At 42.1% G+C, this 27,133-nt stretch overlaps 3 protein-coding genes across 3 annotated transcripts in view; 2 read left to right on the top strand and 1 right to left on the bottom strand.

Moving 5' to 3' along the window:
- The first annotated feature begins 686 nt into the window (after positions 1-686).
- LOC111655568 (carboxypeptidase A1) lies at positions 687-5,076 on the top strand. Its single transcript, XM_023407019.2, has 11 exons — positions 687-844; positions 1,445-1,526; positions 1,731-1,865; positions 1,965-2,069; positions 2,310-2,411; positions 2,620-2,721; positions 2,823-2,933; positions 3,213-3,303; positions 3,877-4,076; positions 4,228-4,312; positions 4,784-5,076. Exons 1-11 carry the CDS (start codon positions 747-749, stop codon positions 4,969-4,971), a joined length of 1,299 nt encoding a protein of 432 aa, XP_023262787.1. The 5' UTR covers positions 687-746; the 3' UTR covers positions 4,972-5,076.
- Position 5,077: 1 nt separating this feature from the next.
- cep41 (centrosomal protein 41) lies at positions 5,078-11,701 on the bottom strand. The gene is made up of 11 exons (XM_023407020.2): positions 11,614-11,701; positions 11,221-11,284; positions 11,060-11,107; positions 10,071-10,132; positions 9,677-9,734; positions 9,355-9,499; positions 7,991-8,154; positions 7,842-7,909; positions 7,622-7,736; positions 7,088-7,294; positions 5,078-6,684 (listed from the first exon to the last, which is right to left on the bottom strand). The coding sequence occupies exons 1-11, from the start codon at positions 11,644-11,646 to the stop codon at positions 6,557-6,559; spliced, it is 1,092 nt and encodes a 363-aa protein (XP_023262788.1). The 5' UTR covers positions 11,647-11,701; the 3' UTR covers positions 5,078-6,556.
- Positions 11,702-12,035: 334 nt separating this feature from the next.
- The window catches only part of poc1b (POC1 centriolar protein B), a 42,460-nt gene continuing 27,362 nt past the window's right edge, over positions 12,036-27,133 (top strand). The window contains exons 1-10 of the mRNA XM_023407018.2: positions 12,036-12,378; positions 12,924-13,008; positions 13,555-13,726; positions 13,900-14,079; positions 14,448-14,555; positions 14,839-14,954; positions 15,232-15,365; positions 15,489-15,557; positions 15,704-15,856; positions 16,214-16,291. Of these exons, the coding sequence (XP_023262786.1) occupies positions 12,355-12,378; positions 12,924-13,008; positions 13,555-13,726; positions 13,900-14,079; positions 14,448-14,555; positions 14,839-14,954; positions 15,232-15,365; positions 15,489-15,557; positions 15,704-15,856; positions 16,214-16,291 (1,119 nt within the window). The 5' untranslated portion in view covers positions 12,036-12,354. The remainder of the gene's footprint in view (positions 12,379-12,923; positions 13,009-13,554; positions 13,727-13,899; positions 14,080-14,447; positions 14,556-14,838; positions 14,955-15,231; positions 15,366-15,488; positions 15,558-15,703; positions 15,857-16,213; positions 16,292-27,133) is intronic.

Genomic DNA, 27,133 nt, shown 5'->3' with positions numbered 1-27,133 from the left:
TTTGATATTTTTTTCCATTTAATTTCATTTGTCTTTGTTCAACCAGGGGGGCCCCCTGGTTGAACGAATGACCTACAGCAAACAACAAAAGATCAATAAAACCACCCGGTTTTGGATAAAAAGGAGGGAAAGATTTGTGTTTCTATTAGTTATAGCTGCTGGAACTCTTTTCTGTGCCAGTTCTTTATATAATGACATGGTTTTTATCGGTGCTGAAATTATTAGTAAATGAATAGAGCTGCTGAGCAGGAAGTGAATATAAGAATTTTGATAATCAGCTTTATTTATTAAGCATTCTGTTTCCAATCCTCACAAATGAGAGGATTAGCTGTTTCTAATTGCTTTGGGTTTTGGACTGTGTGTTGGACAAATCAAGTAATTTGAAGATGTCACATTGAAACTGGGAACTTGTGATGAACATGTGTGGGTTTTTTTTTTTTCCCACTATTATTATTTTGTGTTAAACTAAGGGATTAATCAGTGCTGCAAAAATAATCAAAAGGTTAATTAGTAATGAGAACTTTTCTCTCCATACGTTCCTACACAGAACCAGTCCGACACCAGCAGACCTCAAAAACTGAACCAAGCTTCAAATGTCAAAATCACTGAGGTACGTGGTGCAAGTTTTGTTTTGATATCTGCAGAACGAAGTGGGAAAGGAAGCAGCTGCTGACACACCTCCATCACCTTAAGCAAGGTCGTGGTTTGGACATGTGACCTGAGACACTCGGCCATAAAAGCCTGTTATGGGCCCCGCTAGTCTCACACTGCTGGTCATGATGAAGGGGCTGCTCGCATTTGCCGCGCTGTTCGTGGCCGTTCTCGGCAAGGAAACGTTTGAGGGGTAAGTGGACCTGCAAAGGCCTCTCACTGCTGTGTGGGTCAGTCCACTGTATGTATATATGCATTACCTACAATAACATTTCTTTTTTTCCCCCCTTTTTTAATTGAATGCATGCATAAACTATAAACTGATTCATAGATTTTTATACACTCATCTAGACTCTTTAACTAGTTAATAGATAGTTTGCCCTCTTTACTTTCCCTTTAGTAGCTTTAAGGTTGTTAATAATCTTACTCAAGACTGTCTGATATTCTGCTTGCTGCTGCTTTTCATTGAAACTGTCTGTTTGTGAAATATTCACAACCAAGACGAGCCCAATAAATCTGGAAACTTTAGGCACTAGAATTCAAAGTTCTTTTGGTTTGAACGGTGTTTGGATGCACAGCATGAATTTCTACCGACTAACCCATTGAGTGTCTGAAGTGTACTACAATCTTTATAACTCAATCACTATAAATCATCGCTCCGTCCCAATGTCACATCTTCTGCATAAGCAGAACCAGCCTCGAGAAATCTTACTTCACCCCATGTGTGCCAACTTCTCTCTTGAAAACTTGAGTTGAGTAAAAAGTTGTAAAACATTGTGGTTCTCTTTTGAAGGCATCAGGTGCTTCGCATTGTTCCTAAGGATGAGGTCCAGCTGGCTCTTATCAAGGACCTGGAGGACATCATCGAGTTCGAGGTCATCTATCATTCACTGATAATACTTATATAAATAAAAATGGAAATTAAAATGAAAGAGCAAAGTTTTAAATAAGCAACAACCTTTTCTTTATCATCTATATCTCCTTTTTTATATCAAACCTTTTTGTTCCAAGATAACTCTGTGAATAAACTGAATGTAACCGGACTTAATTAGTTGTATGATACCTGTGTTGTCTCTCAGCTGGACTTCTGGAGGGGTGTGACTGAGGTGGCAACTCCTGTGGACGTCAGAGTTCCCTTCCACAGCCTGCAGTCCACCAAGATTTACCTGGAGACCAAGGAGATTGAGTACTCCATCATGATTGAGGACCTGCAGGTACGAGACCTGCAAACAGCCTGACAATTACAGCAGTTAGCCGGCTTTGCTTTTTCCCCGATGTCCGACTGAAATCTGAGCGATATCACTGGTGTTCAGGTGATGCTGGACGAGGAGCAGGAGGAGATGGACTCTGCTGCTCGCGTCGCTGAGCCCAGAAACACTGACAGCTTCGACTTCTCCAGGTACCACACCATCAACGAGGTACGTACATGCACGCTCACTCTGGCAACTGTTGTACTGTAAAAGCGTGATTCACTCGTATCACCTACATTATTGGGGGGAAAAAATACAAAGAAACTGGATAATTATGTTGCAACCTGAGAGAACACTTCAAAAACAGATTTTAACTCGCTAAACACAGGACAGTGCAAAACAGAAAAATGACAAACTCTACTTGACTGATGCTCATGTATTAAGATCATGGTTTTGTGTCTGGCTTAGATCTACAGCTTCCAGGACATGCTGGTGGCTGAGAATCCCAACATGGTCAGCAAGATTGTGATTGGTCGCAGCTACGAGGGCCGTCCCCTGAATGTGCTCAAGGTAAATAAAACCAGTAAACACAGAATGGAGTTGACCCTAAATGAAACAAATGAATGTGTTTCACAAGGCACAATAGTTAAGTTAAACACAGGTTCAGAATGGGGAAACCTAATATATACAGTATGTATTATATTATAACACAAAATACATATTCTGTTTTATCACTTATTCTTTGCATTACATTTTTTAAACTTTTTCTTTGTCTTAGTTCAGCACCGGTGGAACCAACCGTCCTGCCATCTGGATCGACACTGGAATCCACTCCAGAGAGTGGGTCACTCAGGCCAGCGGCACCTGGTTCGCCAAGAAGGTGATAATCAATAGATAATACCTTTTTCTTCTGTGTCTCTGCAGCTTCTGACCATTCACCTGCTGCACTGAACATTGTGTCCTGTACGTTTCTGTCATCAGATTGTGACTGACTATGGACGTGACCCCGCTCTGACCGCCATCCTCGACCAGATGGACATCTTCCTGGAGATGGTGACCAACCCTGATGGCTACTACTTCACCCACAACAGCGTATGTTTTAGGTTTTACAATCATTTCCTATCATTTTTTCATCATGTATGTTCACATTAATTAAATATATATTAAAATAGTAGCTCAATATCAGTTACACAGAAGTCATAATTGGTAGCGATGGTAATATCAATGACCAGACACTCTCAGAATAGCAATGCAAAGACAGATGAAATATTAATGTCACAAGCACATACATGCAATGATAAAATATTAAGAAGCATAATCAAAGTGGACAAACATCAAACAAATACTGTGACTTACTCTGACTCTTTCCAGAACCGTATGTGGCGTAAGACCAGGAAGCCCAACAGTGGCTCTAACTGTATCGGAGTCGACCCCAACAGGAACTGGGATGCTGGTTTTGGAGGTAACGTCTTCCTCATCGTCACTGGAATGTACCAAGACACCCGATGTCATTCTCAGTGATCATTTTTTTTAACGCTCCAAAGCTGAAGTCATAAGATATTATGTTATTTTGGTATTTTGTTACAGTTTGGAGCAAATGAAATGAATTTAAATAATCACCTCGCCTAGTTCTGTAGCTGTTGATCCTATGATGTGTTGCTTTTGTGGAGCACGCTTTACTGTCTTCAAGTGTCATTCTTAAAGCTGCCAGCAGGTGGCAGCAAAGTGGCTTTAAACAGGATGATCTCATGAGACACAAAATAATAATACAAATAAATAACATGTATTTTGGTGCTTGAATCACACTATAGTGTATGAGGGATGAAAAATGACATCAGTATAAATAATTAGATACATAAATAAATGCAAAGTAAAAACACTTTGGTAATGGAAAAAAAAGATTTCTGTATTTTTACATTTATTTATTTTGCTATAATATCCCTCCTTCATACCTCACAGTAATCTTAATTTAGAAGCTGTTTTGTAGACAGCGACATGTCTTTGCAGTTCCTCTGACTGTTGTCGTCTTGTGTAGGAGCTGGTGCCAGCGGCCAACCCTGCTCCGAGACCTACCGTGGACCCAGGGCTGAGTCCGAGTCCGAGGTCAAGTCCATCGTGGACTTTGTGAAGTCCCATGGCAACTTCAAGGCCTTCATCTCCATCCACTCCTACTCCCAGATGCTCCTGTATCCTTACGGCTACACCAGGACTCCAGCCAAGGACCAGGCCGAGCTGGTAAAAACCACCACCACTTTATTCACTGCACTGCTCTGGTTCGCAAGATCATACTGGGCAATGTGGTGATGGAAATGTTAGAATATGCAAAATCGATATGAGAAACTATGAACAGATATTCATGTGATACCATGGTGCTCTCTCTCTACAGCACGCTCTGGCTAAGAAGGCCATCAGTGACCTGGCTTCCCTGTATGGTACTAGATACAGATATGGCAGCATCATCAACACTATCTGTAAGTGTTGCACATAACACATATAATTTCTTTTATTTCAATTAGAATATGACTATAGAAATGACAGAATACAGTTTAGCAGAGTGACTGATTATCAGCACAGGGATTTAGGTGATGTGTTATCGGGCCTGCACAGTGCTGAAGTGCTCAAAAGCTTCAAATTAAAGTCACAAATCTGGAAAATACTGCAACAACATTTGTACCTATATTAAGTTCGACAAAAACAGCTGCTTGGAGACGTTGTCATGTGGGTATGTGTTAACATCAGTAGTGTTAAGTACAAGAGTTCGTGTTGACTCTGACACAGGAAACTTGTTTTGAACACGTTTGTAGTCCACGGGTAATGTAGTAAAAAAAAAAAGCAGTGTGCGTTGACTGCCATATCGTCTCTTTTCATTCTTTTCCACTGGTGCAGCACCAAACTCATTCTACAGATAATTATGATTGTCCCCTGATCCGTTTCACTTGCAGACCAGGCCAGTGGTGGCACCATTGACTGGACCTACAACCAGGGCATCAAGTACTCCTACACCTTCGAGCTGAGGGACACCGGTCGCTACGGCTTCATCCTGCCAGCCAATCAGATCATCCCCACCGCCAGGGAGACCTGGCTGGCTCTGATGGCCATCATGGATCACACCTACAGGAACCCATACTAAAATGGGCAAATGTCACCTGTTACCTTTCTCTCAGGACTAATATCACCATCATTATACTGCATGGAAAAACCACTAACAGATGAATAAAAGAGCACACTGGAGAAACTGCGGTTTCTATATCTTTTATTATCCAAAGGCCTTTTAATTCAAAGAATGTTACACACATTTTTTTTTTTTTTTTCTTCTGCCTTTCTCACCTCTGTCTGCATCAACCAGCCTTCAACTTAATGAATTCATCCACAGTATAAACCTTGGGCGTGGCACAGAGTGAAACTTTATTTCTGTCTTGTTTGATATTTCTGATCCTGCCACTTTTCATGCCAATCCCACTTGAATTTATAAAGATATCCAATACTGGGTGGAAGAAAATAAATTATATTGACCTCACTTTGGGCTGAGTCACTGTGGATACAAAAATAAACTACAAGCCTAAAAGTGTAATTAGAGTTTCCAGGAGGCTTTCATATTTTTCCCTTTTTTAACTCAGATTTTGATATTCATCATTTCACGACAATCATCTACTTTATTGTTAAACATTAATTTACCAAAAATCATGAGATCAGCTGGTTAAAATCAGTTAAGACTGATGATGAAAACACAACATTAATCACTAAAAAGAAGTCCATATTTTCATTCCATGCACTTCATAGGTGACTGAGTGAATCAAGTCAAACAAAAGGCCACAAATTAGCAATACTGTTTTTCAAATGTATCTGGAGGATCAAACGTCCGTTTCCTTCCTTCAGTGACGCTGCGATCTGTGTGAAGGCCTCAATCATTAAGATTCACAACGTACAGTACACTGATCCTCACACACAGGCAAAAAACAACAAACCAGTCTCAGTAACATTAGTGTGTAAGTTGCACATAAAGGCTGTTGGTGCACTGTCAGTTAAGGAATTATAATAAGACAGTATGACGCATTTCACAAAAATACAGCACAACTCTTTTTACAAAACTGATCCAGCTTTGTAACATTATTCATACAAACAATACACTTCATGCACTAGAGAAATCCCCAGCATACCCTTCATGTCATCAACATTCAACTCTAATGTCTGCAGCGATAAAATTCTAAGTCTTCTAGGAATGTCATTCAGTGGCTTTTATACTGATAGAGCAATGGGGTGAAAAAGGAATTTGAGTGCAATCAGATCCATCAGTTTTCAGTTTCACAGATGAGGCACCGTGCCAGCACTCAAACGTACACAATTTATTAAATATTTTAAGAAATAAAGAAAAAAAAACTAGTCAGGGGAAAATACTACAGTCGGACATAAATCTCCAGATGTGAAGATGAAGATTATTTGTAAATTTCTTTATTGTTGCGTAGTGTTTATTACTTCCCAGGCTGTGTGTGCAGTAATTCCCTAAACATAAAAACACAAAACTTGAGAAGAATATTCGGGAAAATGTCTCTAGTTGCTGTAATGAAGCAGGTGAGGGGTTTCCTGTCCACCTCTGACTGTGGGGAATGATTTTGCAGATGGGACCACGGAACGGAGCGGACCCTGAAATAAATGGACTTTGTGTTGGAGGTACGTTTGTTTGTGTGCGTCTGACTGTGGTTTGAGGGTGGGAGGGGTTATTTCCAGGGTCTGCTGCTTTGAACCCTGGTGCCGTCCCTTCCTGCGGTGGAGGAACTCTGTCGACTCTGGCTGCTGGATGTTTTAGACTTGGAGCTGACGGTGGACATGCGGCTGGACATACGACCTGCAGAAAAAAAACAAAACACGTAAATATTAGTGAAGGATATTAAATTAAATGGTGAGACATTTGTAGCTTCCACAAGAAAAAGTTCAAGTGATAAATTTCTAATCAATTATATCCTGTTAATTGCTAGTGTCTTTGCGCACAGCATGTCAGCTGCAGACGTGGAGAATAAAGTTTCCAACAACACATAAATGAAATTAACTCGACACAACAAACAAAACTCAAATAACTGTTTCACAACTTTGTCTCTATTTACTACTATTCCATACTTTTTCCAGGGAAACTTTCCTAGAAATAATCATCTCATGAGGAAATCACGGCCATCTAAAACAATCCCTTACCACTGCTTTTATTTTCAACAGGAAGGCCGAGTGTTTGAGAGTTTCTGACGGCGTGGTCTTACTGTTACATGGGATATGTATCTCCTCCAGCTGCTCCTGGATCTTGATCAGCTCGTCTGATGAAAACCGCAACCTCTTCTCTGCCGCCTGCTGCTGTTGTTGCACGGAGCTCTTCTTCCCCTTCAGGGACACAGGGGTGGAGAGGCACGAGACTGGGAAGGAGCCCGTCGTCAGCCCCTCTGGAAACTTCTGAGCGATTACTTTGAGACCTGGGAGAGGACGGCAGAGTGGGATGATAGCTCCTTTCAGACACTGAACCTGCAACAGCAATGGCTTCAAATATTTTCTAATATATTATTATAGATGAGTGAAATGCATTTTGCATGAGTTGACTACTATTAAATTGTGGTGGAATACATTTGGACACGATAGACACGATTTATATTCCCATAAAATGCTTTCCTGGGGAATCCCATCGTTCAAATGTTAGCTCTAGCCCCACTGACGACTACAACCATATAGCACTGATGATCTTTATGGATTAGATTACTTTTCAAGGAAGTAAATTAAACAACTTGAGTGAAACGATATCTTACCTCCGGACAGCATAAACAGATTTTCAAATCCTCGCTCACACATGGTGGTGGCTGCCTGGCTGGCTATTCTCTCATCCTCATCATACACAATGATGATCTTCCCTACTGCATTTTTCTACACACGGCGGGTTAAGTTCATACGAGACAAAAGTCATTTGTAACTGCAGTTTTAAAGAAGAGGAATGGTGAACGTTTTTGTGTAGTTTCTATTCAAGGATACATATTCCAGCACCTCTCTGGTGTAGGGGTTCATTGTCCGAGATAGTGTGGCAGAGGGGAAACTTTGTGCTGTACAAAAAAAAACATGGCTGATAAAACGTTTTTTCCATTTGGCGACCGACAACTCAGTTTCATTTTCTTGCAACCTACCGCTGATAATGTGACAGCCTTCATACTGGTCGCGGTCCCGTACGTCCAGCAGCAGGTAGGGGCAGTCAGGGTAAGGTCTGTCAGCCAGCTCGAGGTTGGACACCTCATTCTCCATCTTGTGACTGTTCCTGTCGAGGTTCAGCTCTCCCACGCCACTGATAACACTGTGAGGGGTCAAAGGTGAGAGGCTGGTGTTATCTAGTCTGATTTTCTTCTCTTTTTTCTGAAATGGATTATTCAAATAGTCTTATTCTATCTTATATCTGTCATAGTTTTCCATTATTAAACCATTTATTGAAGTCCTTGAAGTTGGGCTTTTCAAAATAACAGTACAATATTATGTTGAAAATAAATATATGTTAAAAGTAATATTAAAAAAAATCATTATATCTGCACATCTGAGAAGCTGCAACCTGTGAATGGAGGCATTTTTGGTTGAAAAAATAATGACAAACAAGAAATTGATAATCAAAATATATCATTACCCCCACTGATTTCACTACAGCACATCTTGTTATGGAAGTCAGCCAAACAACTGTAGACACACACCACTTCCTCCTTTTGAAGGCAGGTTTAGCCCAGTGCTGCCCTACTTCCTCTCTCAGTCTGCCCTACCCACAAGGTGAACGTGACCTAAAAGCTCTGCCATTAAAGCGGCCCCGTCTGCCCCGTCTGCCCCCCCGGAGAGATCCCAGATAGAGTTACACTCCTGGGGTTCCAGTTGAAGTTGGAGGGGGGGAGAGGACGCAGGTGACAGGAGGGGACGCTTATAACAGATTGAGGGAGGTTATTGTGCGGTGTACAGGAGGGCGGGCGTGTGGGACAGGCAGATGTCTTCAGGGACAAAAAGTGGATGTACAGTATGTTGGGGCACAGACACACAGATATGCTGGGTGTAAGGTTACTGCTGCTCTTGTGATTAGGGATTATAATTGTTGGATGCTGGGGTGCCTGTGTGTTAAGGAGTATTTGCAACACTGTACAGGTGTTAAAGACTTTATAGCTATAGCTATTATACAATGCAGCAAAAGCCCCAAAAAAGTGATCAAGGATTACAAAAAATCATTTTCTCAGTTAGATACTGGTGGCAGATTTCTGAGACAAAACCTGGAAACATAAAACCAAAACCTGACAATCTGCATGGCGAGATACTAGTAGAGGACATTTAATGTGGGGGAACTGACCCCTTTGACACCTCTGGAATTTGTAGATGTAACTTACCAGCTACTGTGGTTGCAAACAAACCATTCTCTGGATTTTTAGACTCAGTGGAGTCACAATTTTGGATAGAGGTTGTGAACCAAACAGTGAGTAATATGGTGTGTGGGGTAAGGCTTTTTCAGGGGTTCTAAGCTGTACAGTACCTTAGCAGTGTTGACCTGGCAGTGTAGCAGATATCCCTGGCGTCACCTGCATCCTGGCGATCTGAAAGAGGTGACACCTTTATGGAGCCGTAGTTGTGTTCAGACAGACACTCCAAGTCCGCATCAGACATCACTGACACACTGTCTGCAAATGAGTGGGAGAGGGAAATTAACAGATTGTCACCTACTGTTAGAGACTTAAATCCATTGAACATAGTTGATGGTATGTCCAGTACAAGTAATGTGAATGACCCAAATTTGTATGAAGATGAATAATATTTAATAATGTCAAGTGAATAAGTAATGTTGCCAGTCATGTTACCTTCTGGGCCGTCATTCTCACTTTCATTCAGGTCTGACACTGAGGCTACCTGAAGGATCTGGTGAGAAAAACAACATCAAGTCTGGAAATCAACAACACTTGTACTAGCAAGAAAAACTGCTAACAAATTGGAAGCAAAATGCAAAAAGAATGGCATCCTGGAGAGTAAATGAAGGTAACAAACCAAGCTAAATGGTTTGTTAGAGCTCTCTGTCTGGAACTATTCACACAAGTAGACTATCAATTATTAAGCACCGTAAACAGATCAGGCATTCGTTCAGTCACCTCCAAAATATAAGCCACAAAAATAGCTGTGGGCTGAACTTTCCATTTACTAAAACATAAAACTAGCAGGATGTTCCAGTATTGCAAGAAAAAAACCAAAGATGCCTACCAGTTGTGCAAATGTTGACACCTTTAACCGCTTGAAGATTTCATCTTTACGATATCTGTAATCTGAGAAAAAGGAAAAAAGAAAAATCTAATAAAGGTTGTAGGAAGAATTAGCCTCACAGCCCTGAAGACAGTCTTCATATATCAAATTTAGAATGACCACTGTAGCTGAAGATGGTAACTTTGTACATTAAATGTTTAACCAATGATCTAATAATCTAGTATAACTGTGATAATTACTTCAGCCATTGCATGATGAAACCGTACTATATACAACTCACCTGGGTCCTCCTTCTCCTGATCCACCTCTACTGCTTCACCACACCTCAGCTCTTCCCTGTCTGTTCCCATGCTAACTTCCAGCCAAAGCTAACACCTTCAACTTCACCAAAATCAGGCTGCTCAGACTCAGTTTTATAAGTGCTAATGATACTTGTATTAAGCACACTGTGACCTCACTAGCTCACACTTTCTCAAACACCCTTGCTGGCACCTGAGCAGCATGTCCCCAAAGTCTGCATCCAGTCCCAGACAGGAATAATTGTGGAAAGCAGTACAATCCTCCATTGAAGAGAGAGGGAATCAGTGTCACCTATCCCTGAGAAATCGAAGGACAGGTCAACATTAAATGACCAATGTCCACAAAGAACTTATTTAACTGGGAAATATCAGTGGGTTAGGACTTCTTTGGTTTACCTCTTGAAGTACAAGGGCAGAGAGCAAAGAGAAACTCAAAGATCCATGGGAAAATTAGGTGCCTAGTTGAAAAAATATCCCCTTAAGTGTACAGCATACAATTCTCACCATCTTTACTCTAAGAAAAAGAACCTTGGGAGGGATTAGTTTGCTGGGATTGAATCACGTGTGAGTGTTACACCTGTTCACCTCTGCACAGAGCGGAAACTGTTTATATAATTTAATACAAGTATACTGGGGCATTCAAGTAAATTCCTTGCCACTCCTGGTTCCCTTTTCAAACAAGTTACTCACTTTTTTTAATGTCCTCCAGTCTTTCCATATACTTCGTAAGGCTGGATCCTACCAAATGAAAAATAACAACAATGTATTTAAGAAGCAAAATGCATGTATAGGTGGGATGGCACTGGCTTATGTATTATTGTGGGTAAGGACAGTGTATCTAGACAAGGTACCTGTGTCCAACCGTGTTTTGACATGTTCATACTTTGCGTTTTTCGGTATTCTTTTTGTCATGTACTAAAAGGAAAGAGACAACGTAGATTTTCGTTAGCTGTATAAACAGAAGGAATGAATTGGTAACAAAAGTTAAAGTTTTTTAAGTTAAACTTCCCACAGCTTTTAGAAATAGCAACTAACCTAATTAACTGACGTTATCATCCTTACAGGTGCACTGTTGATATGGTAACTTAACACTGATGACAGCTAACTAGCTAGCTAGCTAGGAAAGCTACGTCTGCTTTTGTTGGCCCCACGCTTTATTCACAATACATGATATGCTCGATAATGCACCATTGGCAGTAAGCAGGTACATAAAATAACTAAAGCCGTCATTTTACTAGCATTACCTCCACACTGCCGATACCCCGATTGAGCGACATCCTTTCAAACCGAAATACCAAACATCAATTTCCAAGTTTAACAGTCTCGCTGCTGATTCGTCAGTCCATTTGCATGGACCAATCAGTGAGGCCGATACTGTGCCCTTTCCCACCAGAGCAAATGATATGACTGGCTAGTTGCTAAGCAGCAGAGGACGCTCCACCTTCATGACATGTTACATTCACGTTACCTAAAAATAACGGGAACTACCTTGGGTGATAACATAGCTGAAGTTCCTGGCCTGTTGGCAGCCACTTCGAGATCGCAAACTCTGATCGCTCTTATTCATCAAACGCCATCACCTAATGTTTTCTTAGTTTGTTTTTATTTGAATCGAATTTTGCTGATATTCCATATATTTGGCGACGGGCCTCTTAATTCTCGTATCTACCCATTTTATTATGCTTCCTGAACGCAGCACCACTCTCATCTCTGCCACAAGATCAAGCCACAGGTGGCTAGTTATTTAGCGGTAGAAATAGAGGGTCTGTTTGCGTGCTATTGCAAAGACACAAGTCCATTTTTTAAATTAGCGTTAGCAAAATTAAAAGTCAGATAATATTATTGAAAGACTGCGGAACGGAACACCGCGGTATTCTGGGTTCGACTGGTCAGGTCTGAGACAGTTGTTGAAGGCGCACTGTTTGACAGTAATGAAAGGCGGTACAACTTTCCCCCAGACAACATTAGCTCTGTAAAGACAACAAATGCCCACAATGGCGTCTGTTTTGGTAAGTCTATTTCTTTTAAACACACTTTCATAAAGGCTAATGAGGGAAGTGTGTGTGCTTTGAAAACGTACACCGATGCTAATGGTAGCTGAGTCGGCGAGTTTGCTAGCTGCCTCTCTGCTAAGAGGATTTGGTGATTGGGGCTGTCTAAAACACCTTGGGTCTTCTCTGTTAAGTCGTTACAGTATAGTTTGCTTGTTGCTTGCTTGTTGGCCGCTGTTTAAGTGACGTCCTCCAGTTCTTGAGGTTTTTGCTCAGTATAATGTCTCTTTAATGCTATATGTAAACACTGACACGCTCTGTCAGGTTGGCAGTGTCCCAAAGCACGTCCCTGCCCAGCCCTGTGCTATAGCAACACACCTCCAACCATAGTGCAGGCTTATTTCTTTAGAGCTTTTTCATGGTACAACTATGAGATGAAACACAGTTTTTTCAGTGCTCAAGGCTCAAGAACATCCTCCAGTCTTCCTCCTTCACCAAACCCTTTCTAACCTTCTTTTCAAACAATATTTCGACCATTAAAACTTCTGAGATTGTCATTGCAGGAGGATCCCACCCTAGAGAGACACTTCAAGGGGCATAAAGATGCTGTCACCTGTGCAGACTTCAGTCCAAACTGCAAACAACTGGGTAATACCTGCTGATGCTATAAGCATTACAAATGTACAGATGTTCTTCAGATGTTATTTGTCAGTAGTAACAGTAGAGTATATAGTGAGTTAGTAATAATCATGCAACTCTTTATGTAAGCTACACAGATGAGCATGTTAAGCCCTATAGTACAGGTAAGGCTGTATGGAAATGGCAGTCATTATCATGCTCAACATACTGTACATAGCAGGGACTAACTGACAATACACAGCAGCTTTTGTCTATTCATCTGCCTTTAAAAACTTTTATAAAGTTTTATGAACTTTCACATTAAGCTAACCCTAAGGCGGGCTGTTGCTCTTGATGAACTCATTGACCTTTCCAGAAGTTTAACCTATGACTCCAATTTTAGGGAGGGAGTTCATTTTATTTACTTTAATAACCTTTTTGTATAGAGTACCAGTAGTTAAATCTACTACAGTTCTCCTGCAGGGGAACTGTACTGATTCTAGCGACCAAAACTTACAGTATTTTGTAATTCTTTACTGAAATTTGTCTATTTGTCTTTCTTTTGTCTTCCTGCAGCCTCTGGGTCAGTGGATAAGACCCTGATGATCTGGAATCTGGCTCCCAAGGCAAGGGCCTTCCGATTTGTTGGCCACCAAGATGTCATCACTGGGGTGCAGTTCTCCCCGCTTGGTAACCTGGTGGCAACGTCCTCCAAGGACAGAACAGTCCGACTGTGGACACCTTCCATGTAGGCTTCCAAAGTCCCTTTTACTGCTTTAATCAGGACTTTCTTTGTTCACTAAGTACATTAAGCGGGCAGTGATATAACATCTAAAACAGAAAAATGTATAGAAAACATATATTGCCAACTGACATAGGCTAGGCCTTAAATTAGCTGCTCTTTTTGTGTGTGTCACAAAGGAAAGGAGAGTCAACAGTGTTCAAAGCTCACACTGCCACCATCCGCAGCGTCGCTTTCTCCCAGGATGGCCAGAGACTGGTGACAGCGTCTGATGACAAGTCGGTCAAAGTGTGGAGCGTGCACCGACAGAGCTTCGTCTATTCCCTCAACCTGCACACGAACTGGGTGCGCTGTGCCAGGTACTGTCAGCACCCTCTCTAGCTACAGCATTAGTATGCGTATGTGTGTGTGTGTGTGTGTGTATAAATTACATATTAGAAATCAAGGTGAAAAAAGCTTGATTTCTAATATAGTTATATTATGAAATTATCTTTTTGTCTTGCCTGCTGAAGGACTCCGAAACAAACTGAATTTTTATTTGAATATTTTTACATATAAAGGCAATGAATATGCACATTTCCATGTAGTTGAACTCTATTTGTTTTCTGTGCTTTTTCATGAGAATCAGTATCAATAATCTACCGGGCTTCAGTGTGTAAGTATGTGTAACTGTATAACAGTACATCATGCTTTGTTTTTTCTTTTTTTTGCCTGTTGCTTCCTGCAGGTTTTCCCCAGATGGGCGGCTCATAGCTTCCTGTGGGGATGACCGCTCAGTTCGGCTTTGGGACACATCTACCAAACACTGCATCAACTGTTTCACCGACTACGGAGGGTAAGTACCAGAAACAACCTGCTTGTACATTTCCAAACAGTAGAATCACTAGAGGTGTACAATGTAGATTCTGATTTCTTACAAAAGACAAAAACATCACTGAACAGAATTTAGAAATTTAAAAAATAGGTGTCACAAAATTGATGTAAAAGCTATAGTAAGAGATTAAGCGTAGTTATTGCTCTGTTTCTCCTATGGGTGGCATTGCTGTGTATTATTTGCACAGTAGATTGTTAACCTGCTGCAGATCACTGACTCCACTGAGTGTTTTGGTTTATTACAGATCAGCAACGTTTGTTGATTTCAACTCCAGCGGCACCTGTATTGCATCTGCAGGAGCTGACAGTTCACTGAAAATCTGGGATCTACGGACCAACAAGCTGATTCAGCATTATCAGGGTATGTGAAAATGTCAGAGCTTGATTAATGATATATATATCCAGTCTGGAAAATTAGCTAAAATTCTCTTGCAAATATCTCCTCCTAGATCCTGTAATTGTATTTCCAGTTTGTCAGCTAAGAAATTAGTTTGCACATTATCCTGTAAGGCAGTAAGGCTTACTTAGTTTTTTTACTATCTCTTGTTTTGGAGTGAATTACTTTTAATGTGTTTTGTGTGTGTGTGTGTGTGTGTGTGTGTGTGTGTGTGTAATTTTTTTGTACCTTCCGGCAACAGTGCACAGTGCAGGAATCAATAGCTTTTCCTTCCACCCATCAAACAACTACCTGATCACTGGTTCAAGTGACAGCACTGTGAAGATCATGGACCTGCTGGAGGGACGCCTCATCTACACCCTCCATGGACACAAGGTGGTGCTACAGCACAGCTCAGTTCGCTCACAGACATCAGTCGGACATTGTCAGACAGTATAGGCAGTCTCGGTTGACAGGGTGAGTTTTTATTCACTAACAGTGTGTGCTGTGTATTTTCAGGGTGCTGTAATCGCAGTAACCTTTTCCAGGGCTGGAGAGCTCTTTGCTTCGGGGGGAGCTGATGGTCAGGTTGGTGTTTCATGGCTCAGTAATGACTCTGTGTTCCCCATAACTCTCAGCAGCTTGTAACTTCAAGGTTGTCCTTTTTAGTTTCTATGGAAGAAAGTATGAAGGACTTGGATCATAGATGTTGTGCTGGTCCTTTGGTTCCCTAGGTGCTGATGTGGAGGACAAACTTTGACACCAAATCCTACCAGGATGTTCTGCAACAGCACAGCCGGCGGTCCACCCCTGATCCCCCACCTCACCTGTCTGACATCCACCCTAAATCACCCCACCTTCATCACTCACAGTCCACCGCCATTCAGGTCAATTGAGTTTTTACTCAGCTTCATATTCAAATTCTTTAATGAAAATGATCCATATGTTATTTTGCTGAGTCCTGTGTGGAATGATTAAATACCAGTGAAGCTTTTCTAAAACCAAAGTGATAAACAAGCTTATGTGGTGTATTTATTACAAACCACAACATCATTTACCATATAAAATAACATGAAGAAGGTACAACTTGACAAGAATAAAATCAAGTAGTAAAAGCAGCCTGGTCCGCTGTATTATATTGACATAACATCTGTGTGTTCAGTAAATTATGTAGAAGAGAAATAAAGGGATGTGTTGTAAAGGTTTAAAAGGGGAGAAGGTTTGACTTTTCTTTATCTCCACAGATCAGTCCAACAGTGGCAGACACTCAGTCAGCTGATCCGCATGTCATAGAGCTGGGCCAAGCTGTTCACAGCACCATGGTAAGATGGCACACTCAGTCTAAAGTCGAACACAACACAAGAAAGCAAATCCAAAATCTGAAAAACACTTAAGATTATTTATTCATGTTACAGTTTTTTTGACTACGTGCACTGAATGGCAAAAGGAAATCAGTGTCTTGGGGGTAAAACTGAGGAACATACAGCAGTTATACATTGTTTGCAGATAATGTAACGTGTGCTAACTGGGCGCACGTTGGGATTTACTGGAGATCCACATCAAAAGTGGATGATGTGAGCAGCAGGTAAGCGCCACTGAAACATCCAGTGTGTTTGGTCCATATCAACTCAGGAGCAGCCGTCTGTTCCTGAGGGGTGAGAGGACAATGGGCGGCTTTCACACAAAGTCGGTCCATTGACTTTGTTTCCCCTCCTACCGTAGCTCTGTGTGCCTACAGTGAAATATGAAAGCTCAAAGCGAAACAGGGGGGCCTTGATCCATCATTATAGACATAGTTAATAATTTCACAACATATAAACAGTGAGAGGTTTGTGTGATTTGAACAGCTGACTGTGGAGAGTGTAATCCAGCTGCTAGTCATCATATGAAAATAATTATTTTGATGGTTTTTACAGGCTGAAATGAAAAGTTCGTGCCTGTAAAAAAAAAAAAAAACCTCTTGTGACCATTTATGAGACAAATCAACATCCAAAGTTGTCTATTTGTGTGTGTGTGTGTGTGTGTGGGGGGTGGGGGTGGGTTGTCACATGACCACCAGGTGGCAGTGTAGACCAATATAAAGTTTCACGCCATCCTGCTGCTGCACTTAAACCTCAAAGGACGACACAGAGATGCTGTGATGCCAGTAGAAAGCAACACCGTCCGCATGTCTGTCTTTTTTCTTTAATGTCATCCTGAAAATACTTCGGTTCAGCACTATGTCGTTCAAAAGCAAACCACTGCTCTAATCATACACTTCTGTAGCTTACAGTAGAACTGCAGAGTACAACATCTCTGAGATTGCATTGATACAATTTGGGATTTGGTTAAAATGTGAATGTATCTCAAAGTTTTCCCTATAGCTGCATTACCGTTCAGTAGGAGTGAAATCTCGGAGTCACAATTCATAATTTTCAAATTGTTTCACATTCAACTGTATAAATCCAACTTTTTAAGTTTCCTTCTTGTATTTCCTTTTGACCCATCAACCTTGTAAATGCCACCTTATGTTTTCATTCATTTCTGTAGTTTTTCTTTCTTACTGTTGCTGAGGGCCCATCTGGGACAGCACAGCAGTGACGTGGTCTTGAACTTGAGTAGCAAGTTCACATTATGTTGCAAGGTAAAATCCTGGATGTTGAATTAGTGCTATCCGCTTACTCCACATATGCTGACTCTGGATAAAGACATAGAAACGTGAGATTGGGGGGCGTCGTGTAGCGTAGTGGTTTAAGCAGGCGCCCCATGTGTAGAGGCTACAGTCCTCGCTGCAGTTGGCCCCGGTTCGAATCCCGCATCGGACGGCCTTTCGCTGCATGTCATTCCCCCTCTCTCTGCCTTCCTGTCACTCTCCACTGTGCTGTCCATTAAAGGCATAAAAGCCCAAAAAAAAAAATACTTTAGAAACGTGAGATTGATGTAGGTGGGTCTTAACATACAGAAGTGAGGATGATTGGGTCAGATGCAAGGTTGGTTGGGGGTTGGGGGGGGGGGCGTGAAATATTATCCACAGCCATGTTAAAGACTAGATTGATAGAGCAGTAATTTATTCATGGTTGCTGTAAACTACATCAGAATTAGTTGTGTATTTCTACTAGAATAGAAGAATGATGAATCCTCTGAATCTGTTGCCCAGATTCTAAAAATGCATTTATTACAACATCAACGTTGCAGCGCATGCTACACGTCTCAAGTGTGGTCCCTGAGTCGTAGGAGTGGAACCACCTTTTTTTTACACAATAGGGTCTGGCTGCAGCCTTTTACGAAGCCTTATACCAAGAGGCTGCGTTGGCCGCTGGGTGGAGGGTTTGGGCGTCCTGTGAGCTGCTACAAGCTGCTGCAGGACTTTTCTCTTTTTACACAGCATCCCACAGAAGTCAAAGCTGACTACTGCCCTCTGCTGTTGTGAACAAGAACACCAGGACATTCAATGATCCCAAAATAGAGCTTTATCAAGACTCACGTGTATGTGTGGCCTACTCAGGTGCTGTATCCATCCACCATGATTTAATAATATGAACTGGATATTAATATTTACGCACCAACATAATAATATATCTCTCACTTTATATTACTTATCCAGCCATCACATAAAAGCTTTAAACCTCTATTCACTGATTCAGATCACCATGAGACAATCATAACAATAAATCATAAAGCAATTGCTCAATAAATAGTTAAAAAAAAAATTGTAGTCAGACGTGGGCAAGATGATCACTGTGCTTTGTAATCAGTGTATTATTGCGAATTGAATAGTGAAGGTAGCGTTTAATATATATACCCTCAGTATGCAGTGTGTGCTCATGTTTTCTTTTGTGTGTGTATCCATAAACAGATGAATCTGAGGCATGTTTCCTTCTTATGATACGGATAGAATTTCTAAAGTGAAACTGTGAACTTCATTTTCCTTCAGGCTCAAAGTCGAGTTGCGTAAAAGTCTTTTGAGTTCACTGCACAGTTGACAGACTGATGTTGGAGGATGGCATATGTTCTTAAAAAAAGTGATTTTATACTTGGACTGAACAACAGAAAGTATTTGCTTTTAATGATCTCCTTATCCTTTTATTTTAAATCACTGATTTAAAAAAAAAAAAAAAAAACATGTTGAAAAATTTAACCGTATATAAATTACAGCTCCTGTTGGAGCGGCAGTAATTCCTCTGTAGCATGGCACCCTACTTCTCTTAGTGTCTCCTTTCCCTGCCGTTGGCTGCTGTGTGGGAGCGAAGCCATGAATGGACCAAGCCAAGTGGAAGTCATTTAGAGAGAGGATGGCCAAGTCAGATAAGTGGTTTTGGTTCAAGAGTCCAGTAAACACAGGACGACAGAACAGCCATTCATGACTTGAAATGTTGTGATGTTAACGTGGAGCTGTGTAGATGAATGGAAGGCCACTGGTTTCAACCAGCCTGGACTATCAGATAGATGGGTTTACTGTTTAGGATCGTTTCTGGTAAATTGTGAAATGTAGGCAAGCCATAAAAAGTAAAGTAAATATCTATTAAATAAAGTACTTTTATGCGTAGTTCGTGAAAAGCATTTATATTTGAATGCCAGTCTAAATAGCAAATATAAATGTAATCTGTTAGCTCTCTGCTAAAGCCGTCTGGCACACAGGAAGTGACACATTTAACATGTCTAGCAGTTTCAGCCGAAAAGGAGAATAAGTCGTTACTTGGCGTGAGCAGTGATATCCACCGAGACTGAACAGATTTAGAAAACAGCGCCACCCACAAAAACCAAAGCTTCCTTACCAGAACGTCCCAGGAGAGACGTCACACTGCTGTGATGGACGAGCGTGGACTAGTTGGCAGCAAAGATGGAGACGGATTAGAAACTGAGAGACATTTGCAGATAAGTGCATAAACTTTCTTTATGTGTGCAAAAAAAAAAAACCTCCTCATTTATCACATTTAAGAATTTTTTTCTTTTTTGTTTGTGGTCCCTGTTTGACCTGAGACTGCTGTGTAGTCAACAGCAGGGTCTCTCTCAGATTTGGCTCCTTCTCCTCCTTCTCCTCTCTGCTTCTCCCTCCTCTTCCTCATCCTCTTCCTCCTCCTCCTCCTCCTCCTTCCCCCCGTGTTGCTGAAGGGAGATAGAGAAAGAGAGAGAGAGAGATGGGGAGGAACAGAGATCAGAGAGATGGGGAAATAGCAGGAATCCACGTGCCGATGCCCAGGCCCCCTGGGGGCCCCCGACCGGGGAGCAGCAGCCGCAGCTCTAATAATAGACTAGCTGGAGTTGTGCCTGCCTGTTTAACTCACTGACTAACTCGCTGCACTCTGGCGTCACACACACTTAATACATATACATCAGCTGTGTCCTCGCCGTGATCGCTGCTCCCATACATCCTCAGTCACTGTCGGTGCATCGGCTAATGTGTTAAAATGGAACACACACACACACACACACACACACACTCATTCATGCACATCCTTCCCCTCTCAGTGCCTCCTGTAGCTTGTTGTAGCCTCTGTGTGTGTGTGTGTGTGTGTGTGTGTTGTTTTTAGTGTGTGAGTGCAGCTGAGTAAAGCTGGAGTTACGTCTCTGCAGACCTATGCGGAGAAGGGTGTTATGGGTAACGCACCAGCAAGTTGTGCAAGCCCTATGTGCTCAAGCTAGGTGATTGGTTGATCCAACTTCCTTCTGGCGGCCGAGGTTTATCGTACAAGTCTGTTGTGTGTGTACATGAGTCACCAGGTAGTGGAGTGTGAATGTGCGTGTGAGAGTGTGTGAGGGTCATTCCTGTTTAGATCGGTTCGAAGCAGGGAGCCCCTCAGTGCTACTCCTCCTGTCAGCTCTTATCACCTGATTCCCATCACAGGGAAACTCTCCTCGTCCTCGTCCTCTCCCTGTCCTCTTTTCCTCCTTTTCCTCCCTCCTGGTCATTTCCTCCTCCTTCCAGTTGTTGATGTCCTCAGAGTGCTTTCCCTTCCGCCCTGCGAATGTGTTTCCCCTCCATCGCCCTAATGGGCCCAAGCGTAGGTGGAAAACGAAGAGGGGGGGTGGTGGTGGTGAGAGAGCCAGACATACAAATGGAGAGAGAGTAAGAAGGGACGGGAGATGCCTGAGGTGGGCATGTGGGTGGCTGGATAGGGAGGTTCCTGCACTCAGAGTTCCTGCTGACATCGGTGACCTTTGTGTCCTTAATGTAGGGCCATTTCCTTTTTCATTTCTAATTCAAGTGAACGGGAAAGCGGTCTCAGACATTTTGATCCCACTGTACATTATTTTGCGTTCACTTTTTTCTTTCGACTTCAGTGACACCAAACTTAAACGTCTGCGCTCGGAAGAGTGGAGGCTGGTGCTAAGAGAAGGTCTCTGAAAGAAATCAGCTAAATAACAGTATCAATAATGATCAAACAAACAACCGAACACATATTTGAATCATGTGCACACCTGGGGCAAGAAAGCACTCAAACACTGCACTCAAGGCCAGTAGCACGTTATGATGTTATTTCACTGCCAAAGTCTGTAGCCTCATAAAAGTGCAGTTATAACAGTACAATTCTGCATGACTTCATCCTCTGTTCAGGAAGTGTGTACGGACAGAGAGGGGTGATGTCAGAGATGACATGATGGCACTGATGTCACATCAGCTGCGGCTTTGTCCCCTTCCTCCCTCTCTGTCTTTCTTTCTGCATTTGTCATTAAGCTCTGCGGAGAGCTAGCGGCACTAGCAGGGCTCAGTGCTTTCTGAATGAAGCGTTATCATCAAACACTACGTCATTCCAGAGCAGAGAGAGAGAGAGAGACAGAGGCCCACAGAGGCGCCCTCACTCTCCATTGACATTACAGCACTTTGACAGACACTCCAGTATCTATAAAGTGACGTATCGCAATCCACGCCAACAGCCACAGTGTCCCATCAACAGCTGCTAGCGTGTCCTCCAGCATTGAAGCCTCGCCATGCTCTGTCCTTGGAATCCGCTCTGGATTACAGAAGAGTCTTAAAGCGTAAATGTGACTTTTATTTTAATTTTTAATGCATTGGAGCAAAATGAGGTTTGTTTTAGTCAAAGAGCTCCCTAGTCACCAGCTGCCAGCGAAATAGTTTCCTACTCGCTGGTTATTTTTTCATCTAAATGTCACTAAATTCACGAGGGTTCAGAAAGTCGAGCGAGAGTTACATAAAATGTCATAAAATTGATGTTAATTTTTTTGTCATTTATTTATTTTAAATTTAACTGAAAAACTTTTAAATTGTCCTTTTCAAACATGCAGAATCTACATGTTGTGTAGTAGTACTACTCTTCTGTTTATGCGTGAATTCAGGTTACCCCCTTGATAAACACACATTTCTCTCCCTTAACAGTTTGTCATGCGCTTCCTTTTACAACTAAAAGATAAAGACGGTGACATTTATCTGAGTGTGAATTGCGTGACTTGGTCGTCTCTTGAAAACGCAGTACAGTCTGTCTTCTGCTCGAGTCTCTCCTCTGGCTGAGTGGCAGCAGAGACTATAGGCAACAGACACAGACAATGTCAAACCCATTGCGCTGAACGCATATCGAGTCAGCTGTGAGACACATGAAGAATGGCAAGCGTGAAATGAGGCCAAGGGAGACAGCGGAGGGTTATAATGTGTTTGTACGGTGAACAGGAGATGAGGTTGCAGGTTGTAACTTCTACAAAGGGCAAGTTTGAAGTGAAGTTTGCAGAGCAACAGTTTCAGTTGGTTTAGTTTTAAACGCAGCCATAGTTAGGCTCAGGTTGAGGTTAAGCATGTGGTTAGTTAACATTAGCTATAAAGTGTGAAGTCTAAAGGTTAAAGCAACGTTTTTAATAAACTTGCCAATTAAATGGTCTTCAAAGCTTTTAGCAGTGAAAATGTGTGTGTGTATTCGTGTGTGTTTAAGAGGTGATTAGATAGCAGAAGGTTAGATTTGGTTACTTGCGCCATCTCCCGTGTCCTTGCAGACGTTAGCTGTGACGCCAGTTTGACCAGACAAGGTGTCCTCTACTGACAAGCCTCCTGTCACAGGCTTCTGCGTGTGTGTGTGTGTGTGTTTCTTTTGTAGGTGTGTGTCTTTCCATCCTGTGTGAATTAGTGTATAATCCTGCTCATCTTAGAGTTTGCGCAGTATTTATTCTGCCATCATTTTTAATGTCTCTATTCAGGGTCCTCCATCAACTGTAAATATGTAAGGCCATGCGTGTTTGTGTGTTTGCACACAGTGTGTACGTGTCTACATTTACACTGATGGCCCCGCCGCCAACCCCTCTCTAGCTTCCTGTGCAGGGGAAGTACAGGATATTGGATGGCCTGGAGGTTTTGATACCAGATTTAAGTGCTGTAGAGGAGAACATGAGTGACAAGACACGACGGAAACGAGCTAAACATAGTAACAGCTCCGGGAGGGGGGAGGGGGGAGGGGGGTTCACTTTCCATCAGGACACGGGCTCCCAGAGGCTGCATAACACCCTCACACTCACACACACATGCCCACACACAAACACACTCTGGTACAGTCAGGCGAACGCACTCGTGCACACGCACATCTGAAGCACAATCAGGCACATTCATTCATACTATATTCTCTCATGCAGCGTTAAGAGTCACACTGAGTCTTACTCAGAAATACTCTCCTGCAGACCGAATCTGTAATAATGTGCTTAAACTTGCTGTAAGTGATTAATCGGTGTGGGCTTGTTGCTACAGGTATTGGTAAGCAGATGGAAAGCAGCCCAACAAGTCAGGATTTTACATCTCTGGAAAGTTCTCACACGGCAATCTTTTCATGTCTTGACAGATAGAAGATTCCTTTATTGTCTTCGAGTAAAATGAAATTAAGTAGCAATGGAGACGACAACAAACAGCAATAAAAAATTTAAAAGAGTTCAAGCTGAAGCAATTTAAAAGGGCAAAATATGTAAATAAAAATATATACATGTGCTGTAACCAATGGAAGAATAGGAACTAAGAACAATACGATGTGGTAAAAAAAAAAAAAAAGGGGGGTAAGTGATAGAATATTCTACCAAAATAATCTACCGGCAATGTGCACTTGCAAGTATTTGATTGCCCAGCGCAGTATGTTGCCAGATGATATTGCATTGCGCTGTGGCGAAAGTTGAGCCATCAGTAAAAGTTGTGACAAATCTTATTACCAGATGACCCAACATTTCTCATTGGAACAGATGGTAGGACGTAAGATAGGTCAAGTGTTCATCACCTGCCCAGTGGCTGGTGTAAAAGGTTGAGTGTTTAACTAGACAGATATATGTTTCTCAGGAGTGGTGGAGGCCAAACCAGAGCTAAAAGTGCATTTTGGACACAACTCCATTTGGTATGTTCATGTTTCCCTGTGACTGCTGGAGGTGTAAATAGTCGGTTGTTTCCTAACTGTTAGGAAATAACGACAGCATGAAGTAAGTCCGGCTCGCCAGTTCCTCCTTCTAATAGGCAGAAAGCTTAGCATTATAGGTCTTTGATAGGTCCTTGTGTAACTGGAATATTACGATCCGATGGCCCCAGTGACAGTCAAAGCGTAAACCCGTTTGCAGACACCACACATGTCCTGTAATGCCGTGTTTTGCTGCGAGACTCCCTGCGGCGACTCCGGTCTGCTTGGCGCTGACATGCAAGTGTCCAAAAACTTGATCTTCCTCATCAAAAATACAAGAGGAGGGCAAGCCTTATCACTAATTCAGCAGGATTCTCTCTTCGGATTCCCACTCGTCTCCCCCTCTCACCCTCATCCTGTCTCTCTCCTTTCTCCCCTCTTGTAACGCTTGTCTCTTCATCTCAACCTTACGCAACGCTCACTTATAGGAAGCAGGTGGTTACTTGAGGGTCACGCGCTCGCCCTTTGTGCTTCTCTGCTCATCAGGAGAATCATTTTTTCTCTTGTTGGATTGTTTTGTCTGTTTTGCAGGTTAAATATGCAGCAAAAAAAACCACTGTGGACAATATTTATATTACTACTAACCACAAATAAACCACAACAATTCTGAAATGTATAAAATAGTGCTGAAATGAATGGTTGATTAGTCAATTGGCTAATTTATTATCAATCTATTAAGCAGGTAAGTCATTTGATAAACAGAAATAGCTCAGACGTTTGTTGGTTCCGACCTCTCAAGCCCTCGCAGCCTTACTCAAACACACAAACTTAAAGAGACACATTACTGTGTTTTACATTATTCAAGGACGCCAGAGTCCCTGATGTCTTTGCACTCTACTTTGTTCTGCATAAATATGTAGAACCAAGGTCAGACACTTGACTGTTGTGCTGTTTTTTGTTTTTTTTTTGGCTGGATCACCAGCCTAACAAATGCGAATGTCCGTGACAGACTGACTGAGTGATGAAGTTACACAACTGGTAGTTTTCAACTACGTTCTCAATCTCGCACATTGACCTTACGTTATCCAGGTCAAGCTTTTGAAAGTGAATTAAAGAACAAATTTAGGTCAGTGACTTCTAATGTCAGTAAATCTCAGGTGTAGTGATTTTCGGTGTTAAATTCATGTGATGCCCACCGTCACATAATTTCGTCTTTACTTCAGTCTTTCTCTTTCCAACGCATCATGTTGTCATGTTTACTTCCATTGCTGCCACTCTTAAGGGCTTCCCTTAGGAAGGCCATCCTTCCACATCTGACCTACCCTCAGCTCTCTGAATGTGCTGTCTCAAGGGTACAGCTTGCATCCTCAGGGGCTTCTACTGGGAACGTGCTGACATTCGGTCCATGCGGGACGCTAAAAATAGCAAGGCAGGTCTATTACAGGTACCAGGGACACCTGAAAGGCAAATGTGTCGTGTTTTCTTCCCTGCATGCCGTTATCCCTGCCTGGAGAAATGGCAGGGTGGGGGCGGGGGGGTCTGGGGTGAGGGATGAAAATAGAACTTGGATGAGATAAAGAAGAGCAGACACGAGATTCGATTATGTTGTCATCATCTCACCTGCAAGAAGAAGAGGGAGAGATGAAGACAACTACAAAAATAAAAATTTGCAGTGAATCTGTGTTCTCCTCATGCGAGGATTCAGTCTTCTCTACTCGTCGCTCGTGAGCCCAAGTGAAGGTTGTCTAAGCTGAAAATTCAAAATAGAAAACATCTTGCTTCATGTTCTGGGATTTGTGTCTTTGCCATCAGGAAACCCCAGCAGCAAAATCCAAGTTGCCATTTATGGCTGTTTTCCACTGTATTTGTTTGTTTAAGAATATGTTTAAGATTTCCAGTGGGTGCTGTATTTAGTAATGATGTTTATTTGGATAGTTATACTAAGACTAATAAACATTTATTGATCGTCTTCAACTGCAAATGTAGTTGATATTGTTTTTTTCTTAAGGTGGACTGGCATATTAATCATTGTATTCACTGTGTTTTAAGTTTGTCTTGCGGTGGTGGACGACTGCAGTGAAACCAATGTATGGGAGCTACTAGTGTGCATGTGCGTGGAAATAACAGGCCACCTTAATATCTGGCAGTGTTGCTCGCTGATGCTATTTTCTTCCTGAGTGGAGGCAGAGAGGATGTGGCCCGATGAACCGCGTAGGAAGATCAGACGCCTCATGGCTCTGCTGCCGGCCGGCTTATTTCTGCACAGCTCATCTGGGTTTGCAGAAAAACAAATTATTGATTTTTTTTTTTTTTTTCTGAACATTTTTTTTTATATGTTTTCTTTTTTTCCCTACCAATGAGAGACATCTACCTGCAGACCTTGAGTGACTGGAGCGAAGGTTAGCTAAGACAGGACTACACTTTCAGTGGACTTTGAGCACATGTAGGAATGGATTTTTTAATGCCATTTTTAGTTGGGTGGTGGGTTGAGCAAAGTCATTTGCTATAGGGAGCAGCACTGACTCATTTTTCTCTTGATCTGTGTTCTAGTCTGTTGGTGGAACATTTTTTCTATACTGCAAAGGCTAGTTATACTAAACCACCAAATCCATATTCTGTGCTCAAAACCCACGAGCTGCTCGAGCATTTAAAAGTATCTGAACATCTGTCTTCTTTGCACAGTCTGCATGTGTGAATCCTCACACTTGTGTCTGCACACCAGTACATTTATCTGTGAAGGGAGGATTACTCGGGGAGAGCAAGGAAAACAAATCCATTTTCCTGTACGTTGAGAAAGCCACAGGGTCACGGTTTCTTTCCGGAGAAGCAGCTGTAACCCAACACTGCCTCAGTCCCAGGTTATAGCTCACCGCCCCC

The sequence above is a fragment of the Seriola lalandi genome, unplaced genomic scaffold, assembly GCF_002814215.2.
Source record: "Seriola lalandi dorsalis isolate HSWRI2012SDOR001 ecotype SW California unplaced genomic scaffold, Sedor1 jcf7180002054325, whole genome shotgun sequence".
In the NCBI taxonomy this organism is placed as follows: Eukaryota; Metazoa; Chordata; class Actinopteri; order Carangiformes; family Carangidae; genus Seriola; species Seriola lalandi.
The sequence above is the reverse complement of the archived record's forward strand: the minus strand, read 5'-3'. Positions and strand labels throughout refer to the sequence as shown.

What these genes read in the sequence shown, in the direction of transcription:
- LOC111655568 (XM_023407019.2), top strand. Translation starts at nt 747, where the DNA reads ATGGGCCCCGCTAGTCTCACACTGCTGGTCATGATGAAGGGGCTGCTC. An exon ending in GCACCTGGTTCGCCAAGAAG is followed by an intron (nt 2,722 to 2,822) that starts GTGATAATCAAT and finishes TTCTGTCATCAG; the next exon opens with ATTGTGACTGACTATGGACG. An exon ending in CTGGGATGCTGGTTTTGGAG is followed by an intron (nt 3,304 to 3,876) that starts GTAACGTCTTCC and finishes CGTCTTGTGTAG; the next exon opens with GAGCTGGTGCCAGCGGCCAA.
- cep41 (XM_023407020.2), bottom strand. Translation starts at nt 11,646, where the DNA reads ATGTCGCTCAATCGGGGTATCGGCAGTGTGGAG. An exon ending in TGTCAACATTTGCACAACTG is followed by an intron (nt 9,735 to 10,070) that starts GTAGGCATCTTT and finishes TTTTCTCACCAG; the next exon opens with ATCCTTCAGGTAGCCTCAGT. An exon ending in TCTGTTTATGCTGTCCGGAG is followed by an intron (nt 7,295 to 7,621) that starts GTAAGATATCGT and finishes GTCCTCTCCCAG; the next exon opens with GTCTCAAAGTAATCGCTCAG.